Source organism: Alexandromys fortis, unplaced genomic scaffold (assembly GCF_014885135.2).
Source record: "Alexandromys fortis isolate MF-2015 unplaced genomic scaffold, M_Fortis_MF-2015_v1.1 scaffold_0, whole genome shotgun sequence".
Taxonomy (NCBI): Eukaryota; Metazoa; Chordata; class Mammalia; order Rodentia; family Cricetidae; genus Alexandromys; species Alexandromys fortis.
In genome coordinates, this window is record NW_026067949.1 from 44,249,510 (window position 1) to 44,274,217 (window position 24,708).

General features: G+C 44.2%; 1 protein-coding gene across 2 annotated transcripts in view; it reads left to right on the plus strand.

Annotated features, from left to right (window-relative positions):
* The first annotated feature begins 2,445 nt into the window (after window positions 1-2,445).
* The window catches only part of Shroom3 (shroom family member 3), a 266,607-nt gene continuing 244,344 nt past the window's right edge, over window positions 2,446-24,708 (plus strand). The window contains exon 1 of one of the 2 annotated variants that reach the window (XM_050149696.1): window positions 2,446-3,165. In XM_050149696.1, the coding sequence (XP_050005653.1) occupies window positions 3,001-3,165 (165 nt within the window). In that variant the 5' untranslated portion in view covers window positions 2,446-3,000. The remainder of the gene's footprint in view (window positions 3,166-24,708) is intronic. The other variant, XM_050149695.1, reaches the window with a different exon arrangement.

Genomic DNA, 24,708 nt, shown 5'->3' on the forward strand with positions numbered 1-24,708 from the left:
TAGGTTCAATCCCATCACACACATGGCAGCTCACAGCTGTCTGTAACTCCAGTTCCAGGGAATCCGGTGCCCTCACACCAACATACATGCAGGCAAAAACAATTGGCTAGTAGGTCTGCGAGCTTCTTAGCGTACAAGTTTCCGTGTTCTCCATCATCATCTTCAGTCTTCCTATAGGAGAATAGGGATTACAGGTGCATGCACCATGGCGTGTGTACCACCAGGCATGCGCCACCACACCTGGCTTTTACACGGATTTTGGGGATTTGAACTCTCTTTCACAGCAGTCCTTAACCTATTGAGCATCATCCCACCCTACTATTTTTAACTTATTTTGACACACACTATTGCTGTATTACAAAGACTGAACTGTATTAGAACCCACGATTCTCCAGCTTCAGCCTCTCGAGGAGGTGGAACTGCAGACACTCAGCACCATGCCATTTTCCTTTTTATTAAATTTCCCCTTTTTATTACAAATTAAGCTGCAAACAGAAATATCAATTTAAAATAGCCCAAATTCCCCTTACCATTTTCATTTGGCACACCTATGTTTCTGCTAAAATGCTACCATTATGTAAAAATGATATGTTTCTCTCCTTGGCATCGGGCCTTGCGGGTGGAGCTTCTCCTGCCAATAAAACAATGCATGCCCTGTGCTGTACATTAAATGTTAATCTTCTGAGGAGGGAGAGGTAGTAGGGTCTCACGTGCCAGGCTGGCCTGAACTCTCTGTAACTATGGAAGACCTGGACCTTCAGATCCTGCCGATGAGGTACCAATTAGGGCTTCCTATATGCCCAGCAAGCACCCTACCACCTGAGCTAGCTCTGAGCCTCAGCATCACGGGCGTTTTAGTTTATGTATCTATTTATTGTGTGTACATGCATGTGTGTGTGTGTGAGTGTGCGTGTGTGTGCATGTGTGTGTGTATGGTTTGGGCACACTCATGACATGGTGTGTATGTGGAGGTCAGAAGATAACTTTGAGGATACAGTTCTTGCTCCCCACCTTCTTGAGGTGGGGTCTTTCTTCCGTTGTGGCTGGGGCTGTGCTGTGTACTTCAGGTTACCTGGACCTTAAACTTCCAAACCATTCTCCTGCGTGGGCTTCCTCCTTGATGTAGGCCTGTTGGGATTACGGATGGGAACCACAGCCTCTGGGTTTTTATGTGGGCTCCAGGAATGGGCCGGGTGCCGTAAGGCTAACTCAGCTTGTGTGCTTTACCTACTAAGCCATTTAGCCGGCCCAATATTTCGGTATCCCTCCAGCATCACAATCCTATTTGCTTCTCAATATCTCCTTTTCATTATGTGTAAATAAAAAACACCAAAATCACATTTTTATCACAACCCTACAGCTTTTAACTTTGGTTTCCAAAAATAAAACCCAACTTAACACAACTTTAAATAGAAAAACTTTGGATAAACATATTCTTTGAAAAGAATTCTAATTTGTTCCAATAATTTTAGAGCACAGGATTCTGGGCAAGACAAAGAGCTATCATATACTGCTCAAATTCGGGGTGGAAACCAATGTTGGATGTTATATATATTATTACAAGGTTACACTGATAACCTGAAGTCAGTAACATTCAGTTGTAAATACCTGGCACAGAACAGTGAAAAACAGGTTGTGGGGGCGACCATAGTCAAAGGCAGAAAAAGGGTGAGTTTGAAGGTAGCCTGGTCTACAGAGCTATTTTCAGGACAGGCTCCAAAGCTACAGAGAAACCCTGTCACATACATACATACATACATACATACATACATACATACATACATACATAAATCAAAGGCAGAAAAAGCCTTCCTTAGTTTGCACAGTGAAGCAATTTCACTGGGGAAGCTGGTCCTATATAGCCTGTGGCATATTCTTCCAATGAAATCAATAAAGCCCTTGACACTTGAATGTTAGCCCAAACCGCTTAGCTTCAGCGTCTCCGACTTGACTGCCCAGCAGAAGTGCCTGGAGGGATTTTCAAAATACCAAGGCCTGCCCGCGTGAAGTTCTGCTTTAATTAGTAAGGGGCGGGGCTCTTCTGGTAACTATTTATAGCCATCTGTACTGTATTTTTCAGCATCTTCGGTGTTATCGACTGTAGGCCAACTCTTATTGCCAGGTCTTTGTGGCTGAATTCTGCTGAGCGCGCTCGAGCCCCAAGGTCGCGCGATGCTGCTGCTGGCCTCCGCCAACCGCACTCTTTAACTCCGGGCGGCTGCAGAGGGAACCACGTTCGCTAAAAAAATATGCCAAAGAAAAAAAGCGCGTTGCCTTGCTGAGATTTGGGGATGGCTTCCCCCGCCCTCCACTAAGAATTTACGCGCCCCAACCCCCTACTTCCCTTTTGCAAACCTCCCCCAACACGAGAAACAAATGATGAACTAACTAACTAATGCTTGACAAAAATGGGTACAAAGTTTTCAGACAGCCTCTCCGCCCCTGGGGACACGATCGAAAATTCCGAAGGCAACAGGATCACTACTAGCGCCCGCTTTCTTTAAACGCGGTTTCAGCGGAGGGCGGGGGCTATTGTCATGGTAAATTTCACTCGCGGAGGAAGAAAGGGTCGATGATCAATCAAAAAGGAGGTACTCTTTGCGGTTCTGCCGCGCCGCTTTCTTCCTACACCGCTGCGTGAAAGACTTTTTTTTTTTTTTTTAAATCACTTTTCTCGGTAGAACACACACACACACACACAGAAAAGGCTCTGGCGCGTGTGCGAACTAAAGCAGTCTGCGGTGACCCTGGAGGACGTCGGTGCGAACGCAGTGGGCAGACCCCACTTGGGGACTTCCGCGAGAGCCCTGCATTCCGGCAGATCTACCCGGAGAAGCACGGACGGCTGGGCCTCGGGTCCGCATCCCCGGGGGGCCGCGAGCCACACCACCCCGGCTGCCTGCGTTTCTCCCCGCCCGCGGGTTCCGCGCTAGGCTCCGCTCGCCTCCATCTGGGTCAGGCACTTTAAACAGAAGCCGACTTGACCATGTGTCGGGCGTGATGAGGACCCCTGAGAACTTGGAGGAGCCTAGCTCCACACCAAACCCCGGCAGGACCCCCAAGGAGAGGTTCGTTTATCTGGAAGCGCTCCTAGAGGGAGGGGCTCCCTGGGGCTTCACCCTGAAAGGTGGCCTGGAGCATGGAGAACCGTTAATCATTTCCAAGGTAAGTTTTCTGCTCAGTGTTGTCTTCATCGAACTTATGTTTTGTTTTGTTTGCAACTTTTTAAGTCGTAGGAAACTAGGGGGAAAAAAAACAAACCAAAAACCCTCCTGGGCATTGCCTGAATACCACTTAATTTGTTGTTTCATGCATTTCTGAGTGTGTGGAAATGTTTTTGGATAGCTTGGTGTTTGGAAGAAAAGTGTGTCATTTATCCAGCGAAATCCCCAGGAAAATGTGTTCATTTGCTGGCTAATCTCCTTTTGTGTATGAAATGCTAGATCAGTTCCCAAATGAACCTTCTGTTGTAAACCTGATTAAAGATCAGCAACATTGGAAGGCCATGGCATAGTTCACAGTCAGGGAAAACCTCTCCTTTCAACCAAAAATACCCAGCTTTAAAATATTTTAAATATTCTTATAATTTTAGATCATTAGCCCAAGTGTGGTGGTGCATGCCACCAAACCCAGCAGGGGACACAGAGGCAAGATTATCAGCCCAGAGCAAGTTAGCCAGACTGTCTCAAAAACCAAACAAACAAACATTTTTGGAGAATTGATCGCTTTATACACAGAAGGAAATGAATCGACTTTTAGTATAGATAAAACCCTTCTTCTGTCTGTGTATTGTAGGTCTAATTTCGGAACCAAGTGATCCCGTGATTGATCTTTTGGATTTTTTACGCTTTAGAGTTTTCCTTTGTTTCTCTGAAACAGCAGACATTCATACACTTGTTATAATATTTATTTTCAAATTACAGATTAGTAACAGTCAACAGCAATGGGATATTTAAGGGCGTTCAGGAAATTACCCCCCCCCCCACAACCCCCATCCCCAAGGAGACATTTGTAATTGAGGGAGAAATTCTTTTGAGTTTGAGGGTGGAGGAAGAAACACTGTGTTGAATTTGAACTCTGTCATCTGGTAAGGTTACCACCCTACCCCCACCCCCAACCCAGGTGTGTGTTTTGAGGAAGTCCAGAGTAATCGTAGTGTGGATGAGTCCGGAGGACTGGGAAAGACAGCAGCTGGCCCTAGGTATGCAGGGCATCGTGCAGGCTGTGTGACTTTCTCAAGGAAAACCGAGGATACGTGTATGCATCCACTAGGAAGGATCTCAGGTGTTGAAAAATCAAAGCCCTGTTTTCACGGCCCATGTAAATCGGAGCTTGTTTTTTCTCCAACTACAAGAAGTCTAGGCAGAGGTCAGCTGTTAGGCATGGAGACAGCTTAATCAAATCACGAATTCCGCTTAGACCTTCCATCTGCCATTCTTACTTGCACGGTGACTGCTGCACCTCCAGTATTGCATCGTCATTCCAGGCAGGTTTGGAGCTTTTTGCTTTCTCCTTAGACTTTCGCTTGTTTCTCATCGACCAGAACTGCACCCCACAGCTGTCCTGTAGATAGCAAAAGGAAATTAATGACCATGACTAGTTTAGACTGGCGAGGGTTTCGCTCATGAATTCTGAATAGGGTCCTACTCTTTGAAAAGTTTAAGGATTCTTTACTTCTGTTTGAAAAAAAAAAGTGGTTCTTTTTATGAATGAAGCAGATTAAGTGTTGGGTAAAACAACTGAGAATTCCTATAGCAGATGTGTTTTAAAATATCTGCATCTTAGTCGGGTGGTGGCGGTGCACGACTTTAATCCCAGCACTCAGGAGGCAGAGGCAGGTGGATCTCTGTGAGTTCCAGGCCAGCCTGGTATACAGAGTGAGCTCCAGGACAGCCAGGGCTACATAGAGAAACCCTGTCTCGAAAAATGGCCGTTGGGGGGGGGGGGTCTACATCTTAAACCTGATTGCACAACCTCGCAGACTTTCAATGATTAAAATCCATGCATGTGTTCATGAGAATGCTGGTGTCTCTTGGAGAGGTCTGATGCCACCTCTACTGGGTGGATACAACCTGCTGGTATCTGCAGGATGTGGACATCACACTCTTTACTCAGTGGACTGACAGAGATTCAATGCGACTATGAGGGTAGTATAATATCTGATAAATATTATGGTTATTGCTCTTCCTTATCCTAGGAGACTTTTGTGTTCAATATGCTAATCAGTTTCCTTACTTCAATGACAAAGTATCTGAGAGAGCAGCTTAAGGAAGGAAGAGCTTTTTTCGGTGCACAGTTTTGGGAATACAATCTATCCATGGTTTGGAAGAAAATGGTTCCCAAGGGCAGTGGTAGTACTATTACTAAGTGTGGCCTTGTTGGAGTGGGTGTGGTCTTACTGGAGAAAGTGCATCACTAGGGGGCAGGCTTTGAGATCTTATATGTGCTCAAGGTATTACCCAAAGTCTCAGTTCACTTCCTGTTGCCTTTGAATCAAGATGTAGAATTCTCCGGCACCGTGTCTGCCTGCAGGCCACCATATTCTGAGTCACCATACCCCTCTCCACCATGATGACAGTGATGGACTACACTCTGAAAATGTAAGCGCCCACCTCAATTAAATTTTTTCCTTTGTAAGAGTTGCCTTGGTCATGGTGTCTCTTCACAGCAACAGAAACCCTAACTAGGCAGAAGTTGGTACCAGGGATGGGAGTATTGCTGTGATGGCCTGAACCATGCTTTTGTTTGGGCGAATTTAGACCTTGGGAGTTTGGGTTAGGGAAAGCTTAATGGGACATACCAGTAGGAGCATGGAAGACATGCTAAGAGTGATTTGAAATTTGAGGGGCTGGCTTAAGAGGTTTCAGAGGAGAAGAGTTATAGTATGTTGCCTAGAGATCATCTTTGTGATATTTTGGTGATAAAAGTGGCTGCTTCTTGCCCTTGTCCAGAGTCTGCCCAAGGTGAAAGTGAAGAGATTTGGATTAATTCTCTTGGCAGAGGAAATCTCAAAACAGGCTGGTATTGACTATGTTGTGAGGTTATTACTCTTACACAGGTTTATAATTAAAAAGAACAAAATAATTTGAAAATAATTTGAGGAGAAAAGGAGCACCAGGGAGTGGAATGGAGCTAAACCCTGCGTTCAAGAAGATAAACAGATTAAGAAATGAGATAGAGTGGTGATCTTGGGGCAAGATCCCACCCAGCTAAATTTCCAACTTTTGAAGAGGAATTAAAAAAAAACTTAGCTGGGTGTGGTGGTGCATGCTTTTAATGTCAGCACTTGGAAGGCAGGGGCAGAAGGATCTCTGAGTTTGAGGCCAACTTGGTCTACAGAGCAAGTCTCAAAACAGCCAAACTTAGTCATTGAAGGAAACCATCGAAAACAGAAAGCTGGTGAAGATGTAACTGAACAAGGGGGCCATGTTCCAGCCCCAGAAAGCAGCAGAGCTTGGCAGCTTCAGCTATGTGGTTCTGGAGTTAAGGATAGAAGAAAGGGGCTATGAAATTTACCTGCATGAATAAGGAAAGTTGCTAAGGCCAGGCATGTGTCAGGGGTGTCCCTGAATGGAGGCCTAGAGAGGTCATTGTGTGAAGCTGTGAGGTTGAAGTCTAGATTGCCTTGGAGACCCCAAGATGTTGGAGATATCAGAGATATACCTGCCGAGGAGAGCTAACAGATAGTAGAATAAGCCCAAGAGAAAGAAGTGTGTTGAAAGAAAATAGCCCCCCAAAAGAGTGGTACTATTAGGAAGTATGGCTTTGTTGGAGTAGGTGTGGTCTTGTTGGAGGAATTACATCACTAGAGGGTGGGCTTTGAGGTCTCCTATGCTCAAGGTACTGCCCAGTGCCTCAGTTCACTTCCTGTTGCCTTCGGATAAAGATGCAGAATTCTCCAGTGCCCCAACTAAGACAGGTTGCAGAGTGGCTAGGAAGACAGTGACTTGCAGCTGGCTTGCTTACATCTCATAGTGGTTGGGGAGACCACTCTGTGGTGGCATCAGCTTGCACTATGGTTTGCTCACATCTCAACGGGCCAGGAGGCAGGAAACCAGAAGGTGATATCAATGTCAAGGCCCATCCTCTTCTACCTAGGCCACAGTCTCAACAGTTCCATAATATCTCAAAACAGCTGAGGACCACGTATTCCCACACAGGAGCCTGTAGGGCAGATCACATTCCAGCCGGAATAGGAGGAGGTTTGTCTGCATCTATTTAAACAATCACAGCGTTTATATTTCTCCCACATCACAGTCTGAGCATATGCTGAACTGGACAGTGGCTCTTTATATTGCTAGATACAAGTTTCTTCCATTTTCCTACCTCCATCCCAGAGTGATGTCCTATTGGCATGATCAAGGCGACTTGTTACTTTGTCTAATTCCCAGCCATTAAGAAGCAACCAGGAGGGTTGGAGAGATGCCTCAGTGGTTAAGAGCACTAGCTGCTCTTTCAGAGGTCCTGAGTTCAATTTCCAACAACCACATGGTGAGTTATAACCATTTATAATGGAATTTGATGCCCTTTTCTGGCATACAGACATACGTGCAGACAGTACTCATAAAAAAAAAGCAGTCAGAAGGGAAAGGGAAGGCAGTATCCACACAAGAGTATAATCTGCTTTTTCTAATATGGCCAACAGTCATTTCCCTTTCTGTTTCAATGGAAGGCAACAGAAAACGCAATTCGATTTAAAACTCTGACCCTCACTTGCACTAAAGACATTTGAAGCTCGCCTCGCACCAAAGCCTTTGAACATCTTTCCCCACCTTGTGCGGCAAGCAAAGCCCTTCGTTCCCACACTCCCCCCCCCCCCCCCCCCCCCCCCCCCCCCCCCCCCCCCCCCCCCCCCCCCGCCTCAGATTTCTCATATTCCAGCTCAGTGGCCTGGTCTCTCTTCTATACTCCCATGACATGTAGTCATCACAGAAAAACAGAGTTCCCATGAGATGGAGAAAGCTAGACACATACCCAGAGGTTAGGTGTGTATCTGTTTCCTATTGCTGCTATAACAAATTACTCCAAGTTTGGCAACTTAACACAATGCAAGCTTACTGATCTATAGCCCTGAAGGACAGAAGTGAAACACAAGTTTCACTAGGCTAAAACAGAAGCATCTTTGGGTCAGACTCCCCTCTGGAGGCTCCAGGAGAGACTGTTTCCTCTCCCATTCAGTTCTAGAGGCCCACATTCCCTGGTGCCTGGTCCCCTTTTTCCTTCAAAGAAACCACAACAACCTGAGTCTCATTTATTACTCCACCCTCTAACTCTGCCTCACTTCTACTTTGTTATTTAGTTTATTTATAGTTCTAGGGGTCAAATGCAGCATCATGCATGCCACACAAGTGCCTCAAGCCCTTTGTCAACTTATAGAAAACCCTTGTGATTTTATTGGGCCTACTAAGAATGTTCCTATTTGAAAACTGCCTGACCTGGGTGGTGGTGGTGCACGCCTTTAATCTTAACACTCAGGAGGCAGAGGTAGGTGGATCTCTGTGAGTTCGAGGCCAGTCTGGTCTATAGAGTGAGTTCAAAGACAGCCAGGGCTGTTACAGAGAAACCCTGTCTTGAGAAACCAAAAAGGGGGGAGAGGAGGAAAACCACATAACCACCTGATTAATAGCTTTAATTCCATTTGATTCTCCCTCGGCTATATAGTGTAACATGATCACAAGGTCCAGGGATTACAATGGATGCCTTTGGGAAGAGAGGGTGTCATTTTCCCTAGCTCAGCATATTTAAGTATTAGTGAAAGTCCATAGATTGAAGGTAGAACCAGGGAAGAGTCTAGAGCAGTGGTTCTCAACCTTCTTAACACTGCGACCCTTTAATACGGTCTCATGTGTCGTGGTGACCTCCAGTCATCAAATTAATTCATCACTACTTCATAACTGTAATTTTGCTACTGCTATGAATTGTAATATAAATATCTTATTTTCAGGCTGATATGCAACCCCTGTGAAGGGACCAGTCCATACCCACAGGGGTCGCGACCCTCAGGTTGAGAACCTCTGGTCTAGCGTGACACTTAGAAGCTGAGATTGATTTCAGATCTTCTGTCTGAGCCAGTGAATACAAGTACCTAATGGACTTGCACACTGCTGAGCATGCCCAGTGTTCTCTAAGGTAGGGTGGTTCCCTGCTGCGGGGGAAGGGAAGAGACAGGACACACTAAGTCTTAGGAAAGGCACGTACACGTTACGCGCACAGTTGCAGGCAGCCAGGGTATAGATGCCAGTATAATGCATGACATATCACTTTTCTTTGGGTACAAAACAAAACAGGAAAATGAATGGGGGGGGAGGACAGAAACTACAAAGGGGATGTAATAAAAGATTATTTTCTAGTTGCTTTCTTTGGGATTTAATGTCCTTGAAAAGGAAAGGTGGGGCAGAGAGGCGAACCTCTGTAATCTGTGAGCTTCAAATAGAAAGGGTTCCTTTAAAAAAGGATGGTTGTAAGTGGACGCTCAGACAATTCAATGGTTCAGGAAGTTGGCAGCCTGATTTGGTTATGAGTCATTTGCTCAGTGCAGGAGCTGGGAAAAGCGGCTGCACCTGATGCCAGGGTGCACCTGCTCCCGGGGCTCATCGCTCAGTAGTGACTGCAGTAACAGCAAGCCGCTGCAGGCACTGCCAGGAGCCTACTGCGCTCCGGGCTCTATCCCAAGACATCGCCGTGTGTCAATCATTCGAGTTCTGTAACTTCACCAATTCTAGTACCTCAGTGATCTTCACGAGGAACTGGGGCCCAATCTGAGGAACTGTTGAACAAGATGTTACCATCCTGCTGAGCCTCACCCCACTTGAGGTGCCATGACGTTATCTATTAGTCCTGGGATCTTAGGTTTGACACAGGTGAGCAAGGAGTGGCTATTTTTGGAGGCTAAAGGTGGCTGCTACCCAGGATAAAGTATAATTAGTCTCCAAGCCTGCAACGTCCCATCCTCTCCACATCCCGTAGTTCTCACCCATCCAGCAAGCTTTGGAGACACAACTTCTTTCCAGGAATTCACATTAGTAAGCCACAGGACTGGGTTTAAGACCCATGAAATGCGCGCGTCACTTACCACTTTGGCAAGTGTTTTCATGGATTTATTTAACTGGAGAAGTATTGTCTTGACTTCTTATAACATGGGCTTTGGAACTGGGGGGAAATCACTGGTCTCATCCGTGCTCATGGATGTGGTAGGCAGGGCTGCCTTCTCCTATCGTTCCTTCAGTTTCTGTGACTTCCACCGTTCACTGTTCCTCACTGACACCCCTTTCTCCACCCGTGGGCTTTTCTTCTCAGGCCAAATCAGCCTCCTTAGGCGCAGGGCTTGACTCATTAGCCCTTCCCCCAACCCCGTCTTTCTAAAACTGTTTGTGGTGTAAAGCCAGGGGCATTTTCGTTGTACATACCCAGCTTCCTGTTGAGAGTGTTCGTTTTAGAAAGGATTTATTCACTGCGTTCTTCTAATGTCGTAGTAGGTTCTCCTTACAAGTCTACCTCTGTAGAGAATCCCCTAGAACAGTCCAGTCTGCCTGCCGTCTGAAAGTGAAACAGTTACTTTACTGTACCATGAGACCCAGTGGACACGTGGGCAGGCTAGGAACTGAACCTTCCACGGCTGGGAACCGAACCTTCCACGGCTGGGAACAGAACTGCCCAGGTGGCTGTGCAACAGTTATTATTTCTGGAGGTTCTGTCTAGAATCAGCACTTTTTGCCTTTCCAGTGTTCCTGGCACCCCTCGGTTTTGTCACACAAGCCTCAGTCATAAAACTCTCTTGGTTTCACTCCTTCTGCGGTAAAACAGTGTTTAATTACCAGATCCCCAACCATGGTCCCTGAGTTCAATTTGAAATAATTTTTAAGCATTTCCTTAAGACTCTGGGCTGGTTAGACTGACTCACCAAGGCCATCTTTTTTGATTCCTTCAAAGTGTTAAGTTATCAGCATGCTATTCTTTCTTCTTCCTCCTCCTTCCTCTTCCTTCTCTTTCCTCTTCCTTCTTCTCTTCTTTTTTCTCTTCCTCCTCCTCCCTCCTCCTCCTCTTCCTCCTTCTCTGCCTCCTTCTTCCTCTTTTTCCTCCTCCTTCCTCTTTCTCTTCATTTGAGAGGGTCTCCTGTAGCCCAGGCTAGTCTTGAATTTGCCACAGAGCCAAGGCTGACTTTGAACTCCTAATCTTTCTGCTTTTCTTTCATAGGTGCTAGGATTACAGGTGTCTGTTTATTACTCAGATATCCTTCACCTCAGCCTCCTAGGTACTGGGTTTACAGAAATATGTCATCATGCTTCTTCTGACCTTTCCAATTCCCTGGGTTTTCTGAATTTTTCTCCTTAGTTTTCCATCCTTTTCCTTTGACACTTCTTGTCCTACACACACACACACACACACACACACACACACACACACACACACACACACACCTCTGCTTCGCTTAAATAGAAGCGTGTCCCCTCCTTGGTCATTCTCCACCTTCCTGCTTTCGCTCTGTCTCCCTTTTGCCAGCATTTTCTCGAGCACCTTTGTTCACCTGGTTTTCTAATAAAACAGTCCTTTGCAGCTAGGCGATGGTGGTGCACGCCTTTAATCCCAGCACTCGGGAGGCAGAGGCAGGCGGATCTCTGTGAGTTCGAGACCAGCCTGGTCTACAGAGCTAGTTCCAGGACAGGCTCCAAAGCCACAGAGAAACCCTGTCTCGAAAAAACAAAAAAAAAAAAAAAAAAAACAGTTCTTTGCTTTTTAGCTGTCTGTGGACGAACTGCAGTCTCTTTAAGGCCTCGTGAGTTTTACTTGTGCTTGTGAGTTATCCTGTTTTCTCTGGCAAATACCTCTCACTTCACACACAAAATTCTCAATTTAAGTGGCTTATAGGATTTCAGAGCCGGAAAGAACCTTAGCAGTCACGTGATCCAACTTCCGTATTATACTGGGGAAAAAAAAAAAAAACTCTGAAGCACAGAAAGTCCACGTATTGTCAAGGTGCTTTCTGACACAGTGTGTGTTTGTGTGCATTTGTGGTGTCCGTGTACGTGTATGTGAAGCACAACTAGCGAGAAAGTAATTGCTTTCTGCTGAGTGTGTTCTTGCTTTTGTGTGAACCCTTTAGATTGTTGTTTCCTAGAAGACAGGTATCTCTTCCAGTTCTTTCCTTCCCTTGCTGCCCCCCCCCTCTTTGTTTCTTTCGTGCTATCCATAGTGCTGAAATTATGAATAGCAATTAAGAAAATATGCTCAGGAGTAGAGAGAAAATGGCTAATATCAAAGCAGATCATAAAATTGATCTGGTTTGGGTGGCACACGTTTGTAATTATAGTACTTGGGAAGTGGAGGCAGGGGATCAGCTTTGGCTGCATAGCAAATTCAAGGCCAACTTAAGGAATATATTATCTCCAAAAAATAATATTTTCTTAAAAGGCTGTGTAGGGTAGTGTGCAGACAAGATATTAGAAAGCCCTGCTTGAAGGCCAGGCATATAGCTCAGTTGGTAGAGTTGCCTAGGATGCAGGAAGCCCTGTATTCAAACCCAACACTGTATAAACTAGGCATGGTGGTGCACCTCTGTAATCCCAACTTTCAGAAAGTGGAGGCAGGAAATCAGGAATTTGAAGTCTTCCTTGGCTACATAGTGAGTTTGAGGCCAATATACTGGACTGCATCTTTAAAGTCAAAATTAAAAATCAAATGAACAAATTGCTGCCTGAGAAAAATAAAGCAGCCAGGTTGAGTTTTAATCATAATACACACACACACATGTAAAATGTTTGGTAAATGTCTGTTAGATCGAATTAAATTAGTCATAAAGGGGAACCACATGTTTTTATTTCACTTTTAGTGGGTTACCCAAGCTTTGGTTAAAGTGTGGCATGCTTGCTTTGAGAAACCAGCCAAGGATGCGATCCTTTCAGTGTTGGATGGGGAAAGGTTTTATTCAAACACCAAGCTGATCTTAGATGCCAAGTGGATCTGAGCATCAGTGAGAAACTCTGCTTCTTTTTGAAAGCTAACACATCCCCCAAGCTTTCCCTCCTACACGGAGAACACAACTTAATTGAAGAAATGTTCATCTCATTTTAGTGAGCCCACAGTGCCGTTGGAGACACATAATAAGAGGTTTTCTATCAATCTTTGAAAACAACAAAACCTCCCAGGACGTTCTGGATCTGAGCTAACCCGCAGACAGAGTCTTCCACATGGCAGCCTTTGATGTGGTTCCAAACAGTGAGCATCTTATCCAGAGAGCCACAGAGTTGTTGTTCTCTGTCCGTCCCCGTCCATCCGGGGAGTCCATCCATCTCCTGCGCTCTGACCTCCCAGGCACTTCTCAATGCAGCAAAAGGATGCAAAGAGTCTTTGCTAAATCCTGCTCCCCGCTTCTAGTGACTTTTTCCCACAAAGGCGGAGCTGGGGTATCTGACCGCAGAATGGAAATGACATTTCTTTCCTGCCTTCCCAGGATGCTTTGGCAGACCGGACTCTGTCCTGGGCATCGGAGCTTGAACTTGCACTTACGTCATCTGCATTTTTTCTCCCTCCCACCTATTGCTGTGACCCTCTCCCTTTTGAACTGCATGTTTCCTTTGAGATTTTATCTAAATCTTTATTTTTAAGAAGTTCTCTTTGGTATGTTTGTAATCTCTGATATTTTCATCATTTGGAGCAAGGCTGTCAAGTGTAGCAAAATACACAATCCAGATGGTGGATGGCTTTGAGTGAAAATAAACATAGCATTATCACTGGTCATGAGGCCATGTGCAAGGGACTCATCTTTCCTGAAACTTCATTTACAACTGGAGTATCCTGCTGGATGTGGTGGCACACACTTTTAATCTCAGCACTCAGAGGCAGGGGCAGATGGGTCTCTGAATTCAAGAGCAGCCTGGTCTACAGAGTGAGTTCCAGGACAGCAAGGGCTACAGGGGTCCGACGGCAGCAGGTTATTCCTATAACATGTAATAAAGATGGGACCTGTCCGGTTTTCCATATCATGGCCTGAGTTGCCATTTCACAGTGAAACACTGAACTAATGTCCTGCCCTATGGCAAAGGAAATGTCTGTACAGGACAATTCCAGGATGTAGTAAGTTTTATTAAGAACAAAACCAATACAGTGTGCCCCTGAGTGATGATATCTGTACAAGAGAGGGAGAGCAGGGCTTACCCTCAATCAGATGAGAGGAGAGTTCCCCTGTGTTAAGCTAAGAACTAAGACCTAGTAGATAAGAAGTGGGGAATCAGAGTTTATTTAGTGGGTTATGGAGGAAAAAGGAAAAGGGGAAGTGGAGAAGGGGGAAGAAGAGAGAGGGAGAGAGACAAAGGAGGAGTGGAGAGAGCAAGCACAGAAGTAACCTCTTTGGGAAAGAGACCGAAGGAGAGAGAGCAGGCTGGAGGAGGCAAGATGTCTGCTTCCCTTGGCAGAAGGGGAGGGGTTAGGAGAGGATGAGGCTTGTCTCTTAAAGGGACAGGTACCCAGGGGACAGACCAGGCCAGCAGATCATAACAGCAGCCATTCAGTCCCAAAGAAACACACAGGGGCTTATATTAACTTTAAACTGTTTAACTTATTAGCTCAGGCTTATTATTAACCAGCTCTTCCAACTTAAAATAACTCATAATTCTTATCTATGTTTAGCTACATGGTTTAGTACCTTACTCAGAGAGGCATTCTCATCTTGCTTCCTCTGTGCCTGGCTAGTGACTGTGTCTCTGCTTTTTCTCTTCCCAGAATTCTTCTAGTCTGGTTGCCCCACCTATACTTCCTGCCTGGCTACTGACCAATCAGTGTTTTATTAAACCAATATAGTGACAAATCTTTTCAGTGTACAAAAGCATTATTCCACAATGTGTATACCATCCCCTCGCTAGTATTTAAATTGCATAAAAAATAAATTAATTAAAAATAAATTTAATATCTCCCACTCACCAAAAAAAAAAAAAAATCAAGCAATGCTCAGAGGTTGTTAAGCAAGAGAGAAAGTGGTTTGAGATGAAAATGGAGGAGGGGGCTGGAGAGATGGCTCAGTGATTAAGAGTGCACATTGCCCTTTCAGAGGACTGAATTTCTGTTCCTAACAGCCACCATGTTGGGCAGCTCACACTGCCTATAGCTCAGTTCCAGGGGACCTGTCACCCTCTTCTGCCCTCCAGAGGTACTTGTACACATGTTGTGCACATAAGCTTGCACAGGGCACACATACATACATACATATAGATAAATCTTCTAAAAAATCGCCCCAAAAAGACAGTAACAAAACTAACCAATCAAACAACCGAACTATGCAAATGAAGTGGATTTAGTTGGACTAAGTGTTTAGCACCTTGGTTATTAAATTCTGTTCTGAGCCACAAGTTTGCTTATTGTAGAACTAATTGTCTTTCTCCTTTCTTTTGTGTGGTGCTGTGGAGGCCCAAAAAATGTGAGCCTACTTCCAAGTTGACCAAAGGTCAGAGAGTTGGAACTTACCTCTATTCCTTCAAGGTTATTGTGTTTCTACCTCAAACAAAGGTCCCGCCTGGATTTAGACCAGAGAGTTCTGCTCTTCAAGGTTATTACCAACAGGTGCGGCTAATATCCAGACCTTGTATTTCAGGAATAAAAAAGTAGATACCTTTCTACCTCAAACAAAAGCCTAAGGATCCAACTAAGGTCCTAGTTCCCTTGGAGATAACTTTGGATTCTACCCAGGGAGTAATTTGCCTACAGAATGTTTTGGCCTAAGGTGTAAGTGTCACTTGTTTGGTTCTAGCAACAGAATGTTTAAGGACGGAAGTAACCCATGGCCTTCAACTGACCTGTTCATTTCCTTGTATCATGTTAATGCAGTTTTTTTTTTTTTGTCTTACTCCTACCTTTTCTGGTCAGGGGTATTTTATGCAATTGGAAATTAAGTGTAGGTGATTTCAGTACTCACTAGAGCTCCCTCCCAATACTATTCTATATGTTTCTGTTTTATTATTTTTAAGAACATCTTTATATTTATTCTTTACTATATTTCTAAATCCCAACGCCCCTACCCTGGCAAGAGGTATTTCTGTCAAGGCTGATTCCCGACATGGCGCTGGCGTGTCCATGGTGCTAGGCAAACATACTACCCTGAGCTGTGCTCCCAGTCCTCCTCCTTTCCTCTAAAATCCAAAACTTTTAATAGACAAAGATGTTCGGGTATAATTTAAGCTTTCGTCATTTTGTGGGTGTTCTCTGGGGCATTGGAAGTTTTAGAACTTGTCTCATGGAAACTGGGAAATGAGCTGCTGGAATTCAGACCCAGCATCTAGGTGGTGTCCAGAAATGAATACACATGTTGGGTATTGACATAAATAATTGAAAAATTGGACAATGAATAACCGTCTAAGGATGGGAAGGGGGAAATAGTGTGGCCCTTTCTCTTACGCCAGTGTGTATTGTTTGCTTTTCATATTTTTGCTTTTGAGTGTATACTAATGAGCAGCCAGCCAGCCCAAAGAAGGCAGCCATCAACCTAAGAATAAGACAGCAGGAGAAGGTTAAAGGAATTAGCCATGTTCTTTAGCGTTGCATTCATAGTTGCGTGGTGGTGCTCTTGGCTTGGAGTATACAATTCAACAAGTTGTTGGCGCTCTTTCAAAAGACTCCCACCATGCTTTCTCCTACACATGGAAGTCAGTGGATGTGACCTGTTAGAAGAACAGCCCAGTTAGACATCCTTCCAGTGGTACGAGCTGTGTGGCTCCTTTCTGATCCTAGGTACTAAGTGGGATTGCTACCTGACTTCTTCAACAGGGGAGTCAGAGCAAGAGAGGGAGAAATATATACTGGTTTGCACTTGTGGGTCTGACACTACGTTAGGCTATTATTGTATTAGAATAAGATTTATTTTTATATACTAGGAAAGCTTTCTTCTAAAGCCTCATGGAGCAGGATTTAAAGCTACGTCATTCCATTCTCTCACTATTATATTTAGTCAGCTCATATTTCCTGAATGTGTGGAAATGTGATGGCCTGGGGAAACATTCAGAGAATGAGTCCCTGCACCTCAATTCTCATGTTTTCCCCTTTCGTCTTAATCCTTTGAACCTGAATGCCCACATTACCTTACTTCTCAATTGGGGCTTTCAACCGTCACCATTGCAACTCTTTGCTTAAAACGTTTATTTTGCCTCCCCTTGGCCACCAGAATGAATGTCACCAGGAACAAACTTCCATCCATGGTAGACTGGAGTTGCTGAAGCTAGTTTTAGAGAGAACTCTGACGTATTTTTGTGCTAACTCCCACAGCATGTCCTGCAGAATGAAGCACCAGGTGCCCGTAATTATAGCTGGCTTGATGATGTGCCTCTTCCTTTCCGTGTCTTTTCCACTTACCTGTTAATGTTATTTACTTCCCAAATAATTGGCTTGCCTTCCAAGTCTTGTCTCAGGGTCTGCTTCCAAGAAAACCCAAATATAACCATTACTGGGGAAAAAAAAACTTATATTCTTTCCCCTAAGGGAAAGGGGAAAGCCAGGACCTGAAGTAGATATTCATTTTGAAAGCCCTGAGTCTGTCCCCTCCTCTGTGAGACCCAAGAGGAAAATTTCCAGTGGACTGGAGAGTTGGCTCACCTGTCAAAAGCAAGTACTGCTCTTGCAGAGGACTTGAGTTTGATTTTCAAACGATGTGGCATAATTCAACTCACTGTGTTTTCTATTCCCAATTTACTCTTTTGTTGTTGAATTCACTGAAGACTGACAAATGGTTGCTGCATGTGGCAGCCCTTAGCATGCTTTAAACCTTAACTTAATCTTGAATGGACAGAATAATGAGTAGATACCTTGTCATGTAATTCCTTACTAAGTATATGGAGTAGACAATTGAAGAGAAATTAAATGTGATTCCAGTCTTTTATAAGTTTGTGTTTAAATAAAATCATGCAGTCACTTAAAGCCCTTCTGTGGCAGTCTGGCCTCTGATGATAGTGATGGAAAAGGCGAGGAAGGAGGTAGAGACTGTGGGATAAATTTTGGTGTGCTGCACAGCAGGAGTTCTGATCATGTTAGTGTCCTGCAAAGGTCAAAATACAGCAAGAGTTTGATATCTTTACCATAAGAAAATGGTAGATTTGAGGAAACAGGTATTCTTAACCCAATTTAAATATTTATAATATATAAATGTATCGAAATGTCACATGGTACCCTGCATATATATAATTTTAATGTTTTTATGTGCCAGTTAAAAAATACATTTTAACACCTTTATATGAACCTAGATTTTACACATGCACACACACACCCTCCTCAAACATCATAGGGAGCTGTTCAGGAAAAGGGAGGCGAGGAAGGGATAATATGGACTAATGTGGCCAAATACATGATATACTTCCATGAAAATGTCCTGACGGAGCCCATCACTTTGTACAATGATATACATTAATAAATAGAATTATCCAGGGCTGGAAAGATGGCGTAGCAGTTAAGAGCGCATACAGCTCTTACAGAGGACCTGAGTTCAGTTCCCAGCACCCACATCCAGCAGATCACGACTGCCTGTCACTCCACGTGAACATACATACATGCAGGTGCTCACATACATGTGGAGGCCCAAAGAGGCCAAAGGTCAGGGAGTTTGGGACTTGTTTCTAGTTAATTCAAAGTTGTTGTGCTTCTAACAAAAGTCCCACCTAGGTGTAAAACAGAGTTCTGCTCTCTCAAGGCTATTGTCAACAGGTGTGCCTAGTTGTCAGCCCTCGTGCTCCTGAAATAGGGAAGTAGTTGGTTCCTACCTAAAACAAGTCTAAGAATCCAACTAAGTTTCAGTTACCTTTATTGGAAATAACTTGGGATTCCACCCAAGGAGTGGTTTTCCTACCGAGTGCTTGGTCTAGGGCATAAGTGTGATGAATATGCTCCGTGACTTTCAATTGGTATGTCAATGCAGTCTTTTGTTTTACTCCTACCTTTTGGAGTAAGGGGTATATTAACCAGTTGGAAATTTACGGGAGAATTTTCAGTACTCTCTGAAAAATTCTCTCCCAATACTATCCTATATGCTTCTATGTTTTATTATTTTTGTTCATGTCTTTGTACTCTTTATTATAGTTCTAAATTCCCACACCTCCACTCTGGAGAAAGGTATTTTTGTTGAGGCTGGCCCTTGACATGTACATAAAAATTAAAAATAATATAATAATTAAAATGTAAAACCAATGACCTGTACCCAAAAATATATATACACAAAGACTTAAATGTCCATGACCTTGCTGCCTCACACTGATCGATAAATGTAAAAACCCAAATGGCATTGGCTGCACAAACAAAATGTAGTATAGAACATGACAGAATATACCTTGACAAGGAAAATGTGCTGAATATTGAAATATATTACAGTGTGGATGAACCTCAGAGACCTGATGCTTAATAAAAAAAAAATCAGCACAAAAGAACACATACAACCCTGCTGTGGGACGATGGTCTATATCCTGTCCCTTGTATTTTAAATAAATGCTGATTGACCAGTAGCCAGGCAGGAAGTATAGGCAAGGCGACCAGGCAGGAAGTAGAGGTGGGGTAATGAGAACAGGAGAATTCTGGGAAGAGGACTCAGTCTGCAGTCACCACCCAGACACAGAGGAAGCAAGATGTGACTACCTCGCTGAGAAAAGTACCAAACCACATGGCTAACATAGACAAGAATAATGGACTAATATAAGATGTAAGAATTAGTTAATAAGAAAAGCCTGAGCTACTAGGCCAAACAGTTTATAATTAATATGAACCTCTGTGTGTTCCTTTGGGACTGAACTTCTGAAGGACCGGGTGGGACAGAAAACCTCTGTCAATGAGAAAAAGTGAATGAACTATGCAAGGAAAACAAAAAAAAACCTCAGTTTTATTCTGGTTACAAATTAGAAGAAACCAAAGAAAACTATAAATATATTAGAGTCATAAAGTAAATTATTATCCACCATCTTCAGCATTCCAAATTTATTTAAGTGACCAAAATTTAACATCTTATAGAAAATGACCTAAATGAAGCCCTCAAAAAAGAAATCCTGGAGGCCTAAATTTTCAAGATGATTATAAAGATGTGATTACACCATTCCGTGGATGGCATCACAAAAGCCTCGTGCTGAGTGGAAGCAAGTGAAAAGAACGTATGCTTAATTCTAACTGTGTGGATTTTTAAGTGGATGAAATTGATCACTCGTGACAAAAACCACAACAGTGGGCTGTTTTGTGGTTGGTAAGGTGATGGGAATATCCTATGTCTTTCTGGTCCAGGTTTTCTGGTTATATGTGTTTGCTTAAAGTCATTGAACATATGATGGCCAACTTAATTGAGCTAGAAGTTGCCTAGGAGACACACCTTTGAGCTTGTCTTAGAGGTTTAACTGAAGAAAGAAAACCCACCCTGTAATGGTCTGTTCTGTCCCTTTAAGAGACAAGCCACCCCTACTCACTCCCTCATCTGCTGAGGTAAGCTAATCTTCAGCTTCCAGCCTGAGTCCTTTCTTTTTCTGTCTCCCTCTCAAAGAGGCAGCTTCGATCTCTCCCTTCTCCCCACTTCTCCTCTTCCCCCTTCTGTTTCTCTCTCTGTGTCTCTCTCTCCTCTTCGCCTCATCTCCCCTTTCCCCTCCATAACCCACTAAATAAATATCCAACCTCACTCTGCATGGTGTGCCTATCCATGTCTCTGTCTCTCGCCCGCCATGTGGCTCTCTGCTTGGGACCAGCTACCTTCAGAGTCCTGTAGTGTGGTCTCGTGGTGTGCCCATCCATCTGTCTCTCCTCATGGGACTCACTGCAGCCACTTGGGGATCCGCAGCATTTTTATTTAATCCATTACCACCCTAAATGTAGATGACAACTGCCCATAGGGTCCTAATCTAATAAAACAGAAAAGGGAGAATTGAGCTAGTGCCAACATCCACCTCTCTATCTTCTGACTGTCAGTGCAAAGACTGGTCACCCCACACTCCCACCACTGTGCCTCCCCATTATCATGGGCTGAATTCAAACTGTGAGCCAAAGTAAGCCCTTGCTTCCTTCAGTGCTTTCAGGACGGAATTTCATCACACCAACAATCAAAGTAAGTGATATAGACTGCGATCTTACATTTGTGCATTTTACTGCACATAAGTCATAATGAAATGGGATATCTTAAAGAAAAGAAGTTCATTCACCACTGAAAGCCTGAAACCAAAGGGAAAATTGAGTTGGCCTACTCTAAAGATAGAAATTTAGTATAAGATGAAAATAATGTCCATTTTTTTAAAATACAGTCTTTCTCCTCCTTCTCCTCTTTCTCCTCCCTGGTATCTTCCCCCCCCCCCCACACACACACACAATGCTCTCAAACTTCACATGTGCTGGACAAGTACTCTAACACTGAGTTCCGGCTCCAGCACAAATAGAACTTTTGTTTTAATTAATGAAGGCAAAATACATTCAGAAGATTCTGGGGCCAGAAAAGATAAAATTTGAATCCATTTGTTTCTTAACCAAGCCTGATGACCTGGGCTGGATCCTCAGAGCCCACGTGGTGGAAGGAGAAAGCTGATTCACACAAGTTGTCCTCTGACCTCCACACATGAGCCATGGCCAGCATATGTGTGTGTGCACACACACACCACACACACACACACGCGCCCACAAATAATATAGCATGGATTTTTTTTATTAAGGTAAAGTGAGAAACATGTTCTTTGCATATCTGAAACTATGTACACATTAAGCAATAACTTCTGGTTGCCTTAATAACCTCTCCTTTCCCCAGCAGCTCCTCACCTAATGATGACCTTTGAAAACCGGGAAAATTCAATATTTAATGAGCATCTATTCTTCCCCGTCCCAACTACACATGCATATATTTTAGAAGAAAGGAGTTTGCTGTTGAGATGGTATCTCCGTGCCGTATCCTACTGCACTTGTGCTTTTGAAGCCCTGTTTGTCTTCAGTGTGTATGGTGTGTATGTGTGTCATATATGTAAGCATGGACTCATGATGCATGTGTAGAGGCCAGCGGACAGCCTTGTGTGTCTGTCACTTGCCCTCTCCTTTGCTTGAGACAAGGTTCCCTTCTTGTTTGCCTCCGCATCTGCCAGGTTAGGAAGCTTACAAACTTCCGGGAGTTCTTCTGCTCCTGCCTCCACTTCCTGTTTGCTATAGGAGTGTTGGGATTACAGATACATGCAGCTGCATCTGGCTTTACATGGGTCCTAGAGATCTGAACTCTGGTCTGCAGGCTTGCATTTCCCCTGTCCCCCTCACCCCTACCTGCCCTTTGAAGAACTGGCATTTAATGGCATTTTTGCCAGTCATGAAATACAGTGTAGGAGGTGAATGCTATTGAAGTAATTGGGAAAGGAATCCTAGGGGGATGCAGGAATGGTACCTGCTAGAAATCCATGCTCCCATGTAAAACAAAACAAAACAAAACAAAAATGGGTCTAGTCCAGTTCCTGTGAAAGCTAAGCTAAGCTCCTGAACAGGAATCCACTCGGAGGTCACCAGCCGGAGCTAGGGCTGGAGCGGGACCTCCATGGCCCTCCTCACTTGCTAGTTTAAAATTGCCTTTATTCTTATTCCTGTAACCATGAAGAGTAGGGATGTTCTCTTGACACATTTAATTGTAGGAGGAGAGCCATGTCTCTTTGATCACACCAGTAAAGAACATACCAGTTGTGACTGGCAAACTGGGTAAGGTGGTAGCACAATCTCTGGTTTGTTGTTTGAATGCTATTCATAGTAAGCGTGTAGCCTTGTACAGTGGGAATGCACTGGGGCTTGCTGCTGGCCGTCTCAGAGACTGCATTCCTCCTTAGACCTTCCCCCATTAAGGCGTGCTTGAGTGGGGCTGCACAGCTGAATACTTGGGATTTTTCCCCCTTGTGTCACAGTCGGGAGACAAAGGATTCTTCCGCTTGCCAAAGTTCCCCTGGAGCCTAGGCTGGGCTGCTGTGACAGCCCTTGGTGGGGTGTGGAGAGCTTTTTATTCAGCCTTCTGTCAGGCCTCATTCAGTAAATAGGCTCGAGCTGGAGCCCTATATGGAGGACATCACCACCCCCCCTCCTGCTGCCACACACACACACACACACACACACACACACACGCACACGCACACGCACACGCACACAAGGAAAATGTCACACAGGCAGTGCCTTGCCCCCTGTTTCCTTTCCCAAATGCTGAGTCATAATGCAACCAAGGCTAAGGAGCAGATTCTTCAGGTTCTAACTTCTGCGCAGGCTCCAGCACCGTCAGTAGTAAGTTTGCTAGTGCTAGATTAGTGCCGGGGTGTGCTTGTCCCTTCTCTGCGAAGCAGCAGAGGCGTGTGGAGTGCCCCCCTCTGTAGTTGGTTCTTTTAAATTTTATTTATTTATTTACTCTTTAGGAGTCTGCCACCCAAATCTCAAATAAGCACATGGACATTTATTCTTATTTATGAGTGCCTGGTTTTGGCTTGGCTATTTTCTATCCAGCTTTTCTTAAATTAACCAGTTTCTCTTCTACATTTTGCCTCTGGACTTTTTATTTTTTTTTTTTTTTTATTCTCTGTGTCCTTCTTCCCTTCTTACTCCGTGGCTGGCTGTGTATCTGGTCCCTGGTACCCCTCTCTCCTTTTCTTCTTGCTCCTAGCTCTTCTTTCTCTATTCTCTGTCTGGCAGCCCCGCCTATCCTTTCTCCTGCCCGGCTGTTGACCGTTCAGCTCTTTATTAGGTGTTTTAGGCAGGCAAGATAACACAGCTTCACAAAGTTAAATAAATACAACATAAAAGAATGCAGCACATCTTTGCATCATTAAACGAATGTTCCACAGCATAAATGATTGTAACACACCCTAAACTAATATTCCACAACAGCCCTCAGCACAGAGAGCACCCCCAGGGGCACTCCTCAGTCCTGCTGGTGCCAGCTTCTCCTAGACTCAGTTTCCTCCTCTGGGAAGTGTGCGTCATGTACCTCAGCTTCTCCTTCACAAGCACTGAGGGAGGACCTGCCAGGGGTTATTTCACATGGAAAAGCATGTGGAAAAACATGTCACACTGTCAAGTCACACTTCCTGTCCAACAACATTTAAACAAAACTCAAATGTAGAAGTCCTGAGTGTCCGGAAGGCCACTTCTGATGATGTGTGTATAGACTTCAATTATCACCCAAAGAGACTTTTTTTTAAAAAAATATAATTCACACAATAAAATGGGCTATGGGTTACATTAACCTGAAAGAGACTTTTAAACGAAGCATAAGATAAAGTCCTCAACTTCCCACTGTTTGGTAAGAGCACCGTGTCTGTGAAGGGCAAATGCACCTTGAATCCCGTGTCCCTCCTGGGATGCCATGGTTGGCTTGATTGACATCTTGACTTGATGTAGAATCACATGGGGTGGCTCACAACTGCCTGTAACTCCAGCTTCAGTGGATCCCATGCCTCTTAGCTCCTCGGGCACTACATTCACATACAGCAACCCCCCACCCCCAAACATACATAATTAAAAAATAAATACTCCAAACATACATAATTTAAAAATAAATAAAACATTTTTAAAAAATTTAAGGATCACTCAGAAGACATACTTTTGGGTATGTCTGGGAGGGCATTTCCAGAATAGTTTAACTGCAAAGGGAGGACTCTATAAATGTACATTCATACATTGGGGTCCCAGAATGATTAAAAATAAAAAAACAAGGTAGGAAGGAGTGAGAATCGGTGTTCTCCCCTGGTTTCCTGGCTGCAGACACAATATGACTAGTTGCTTGTT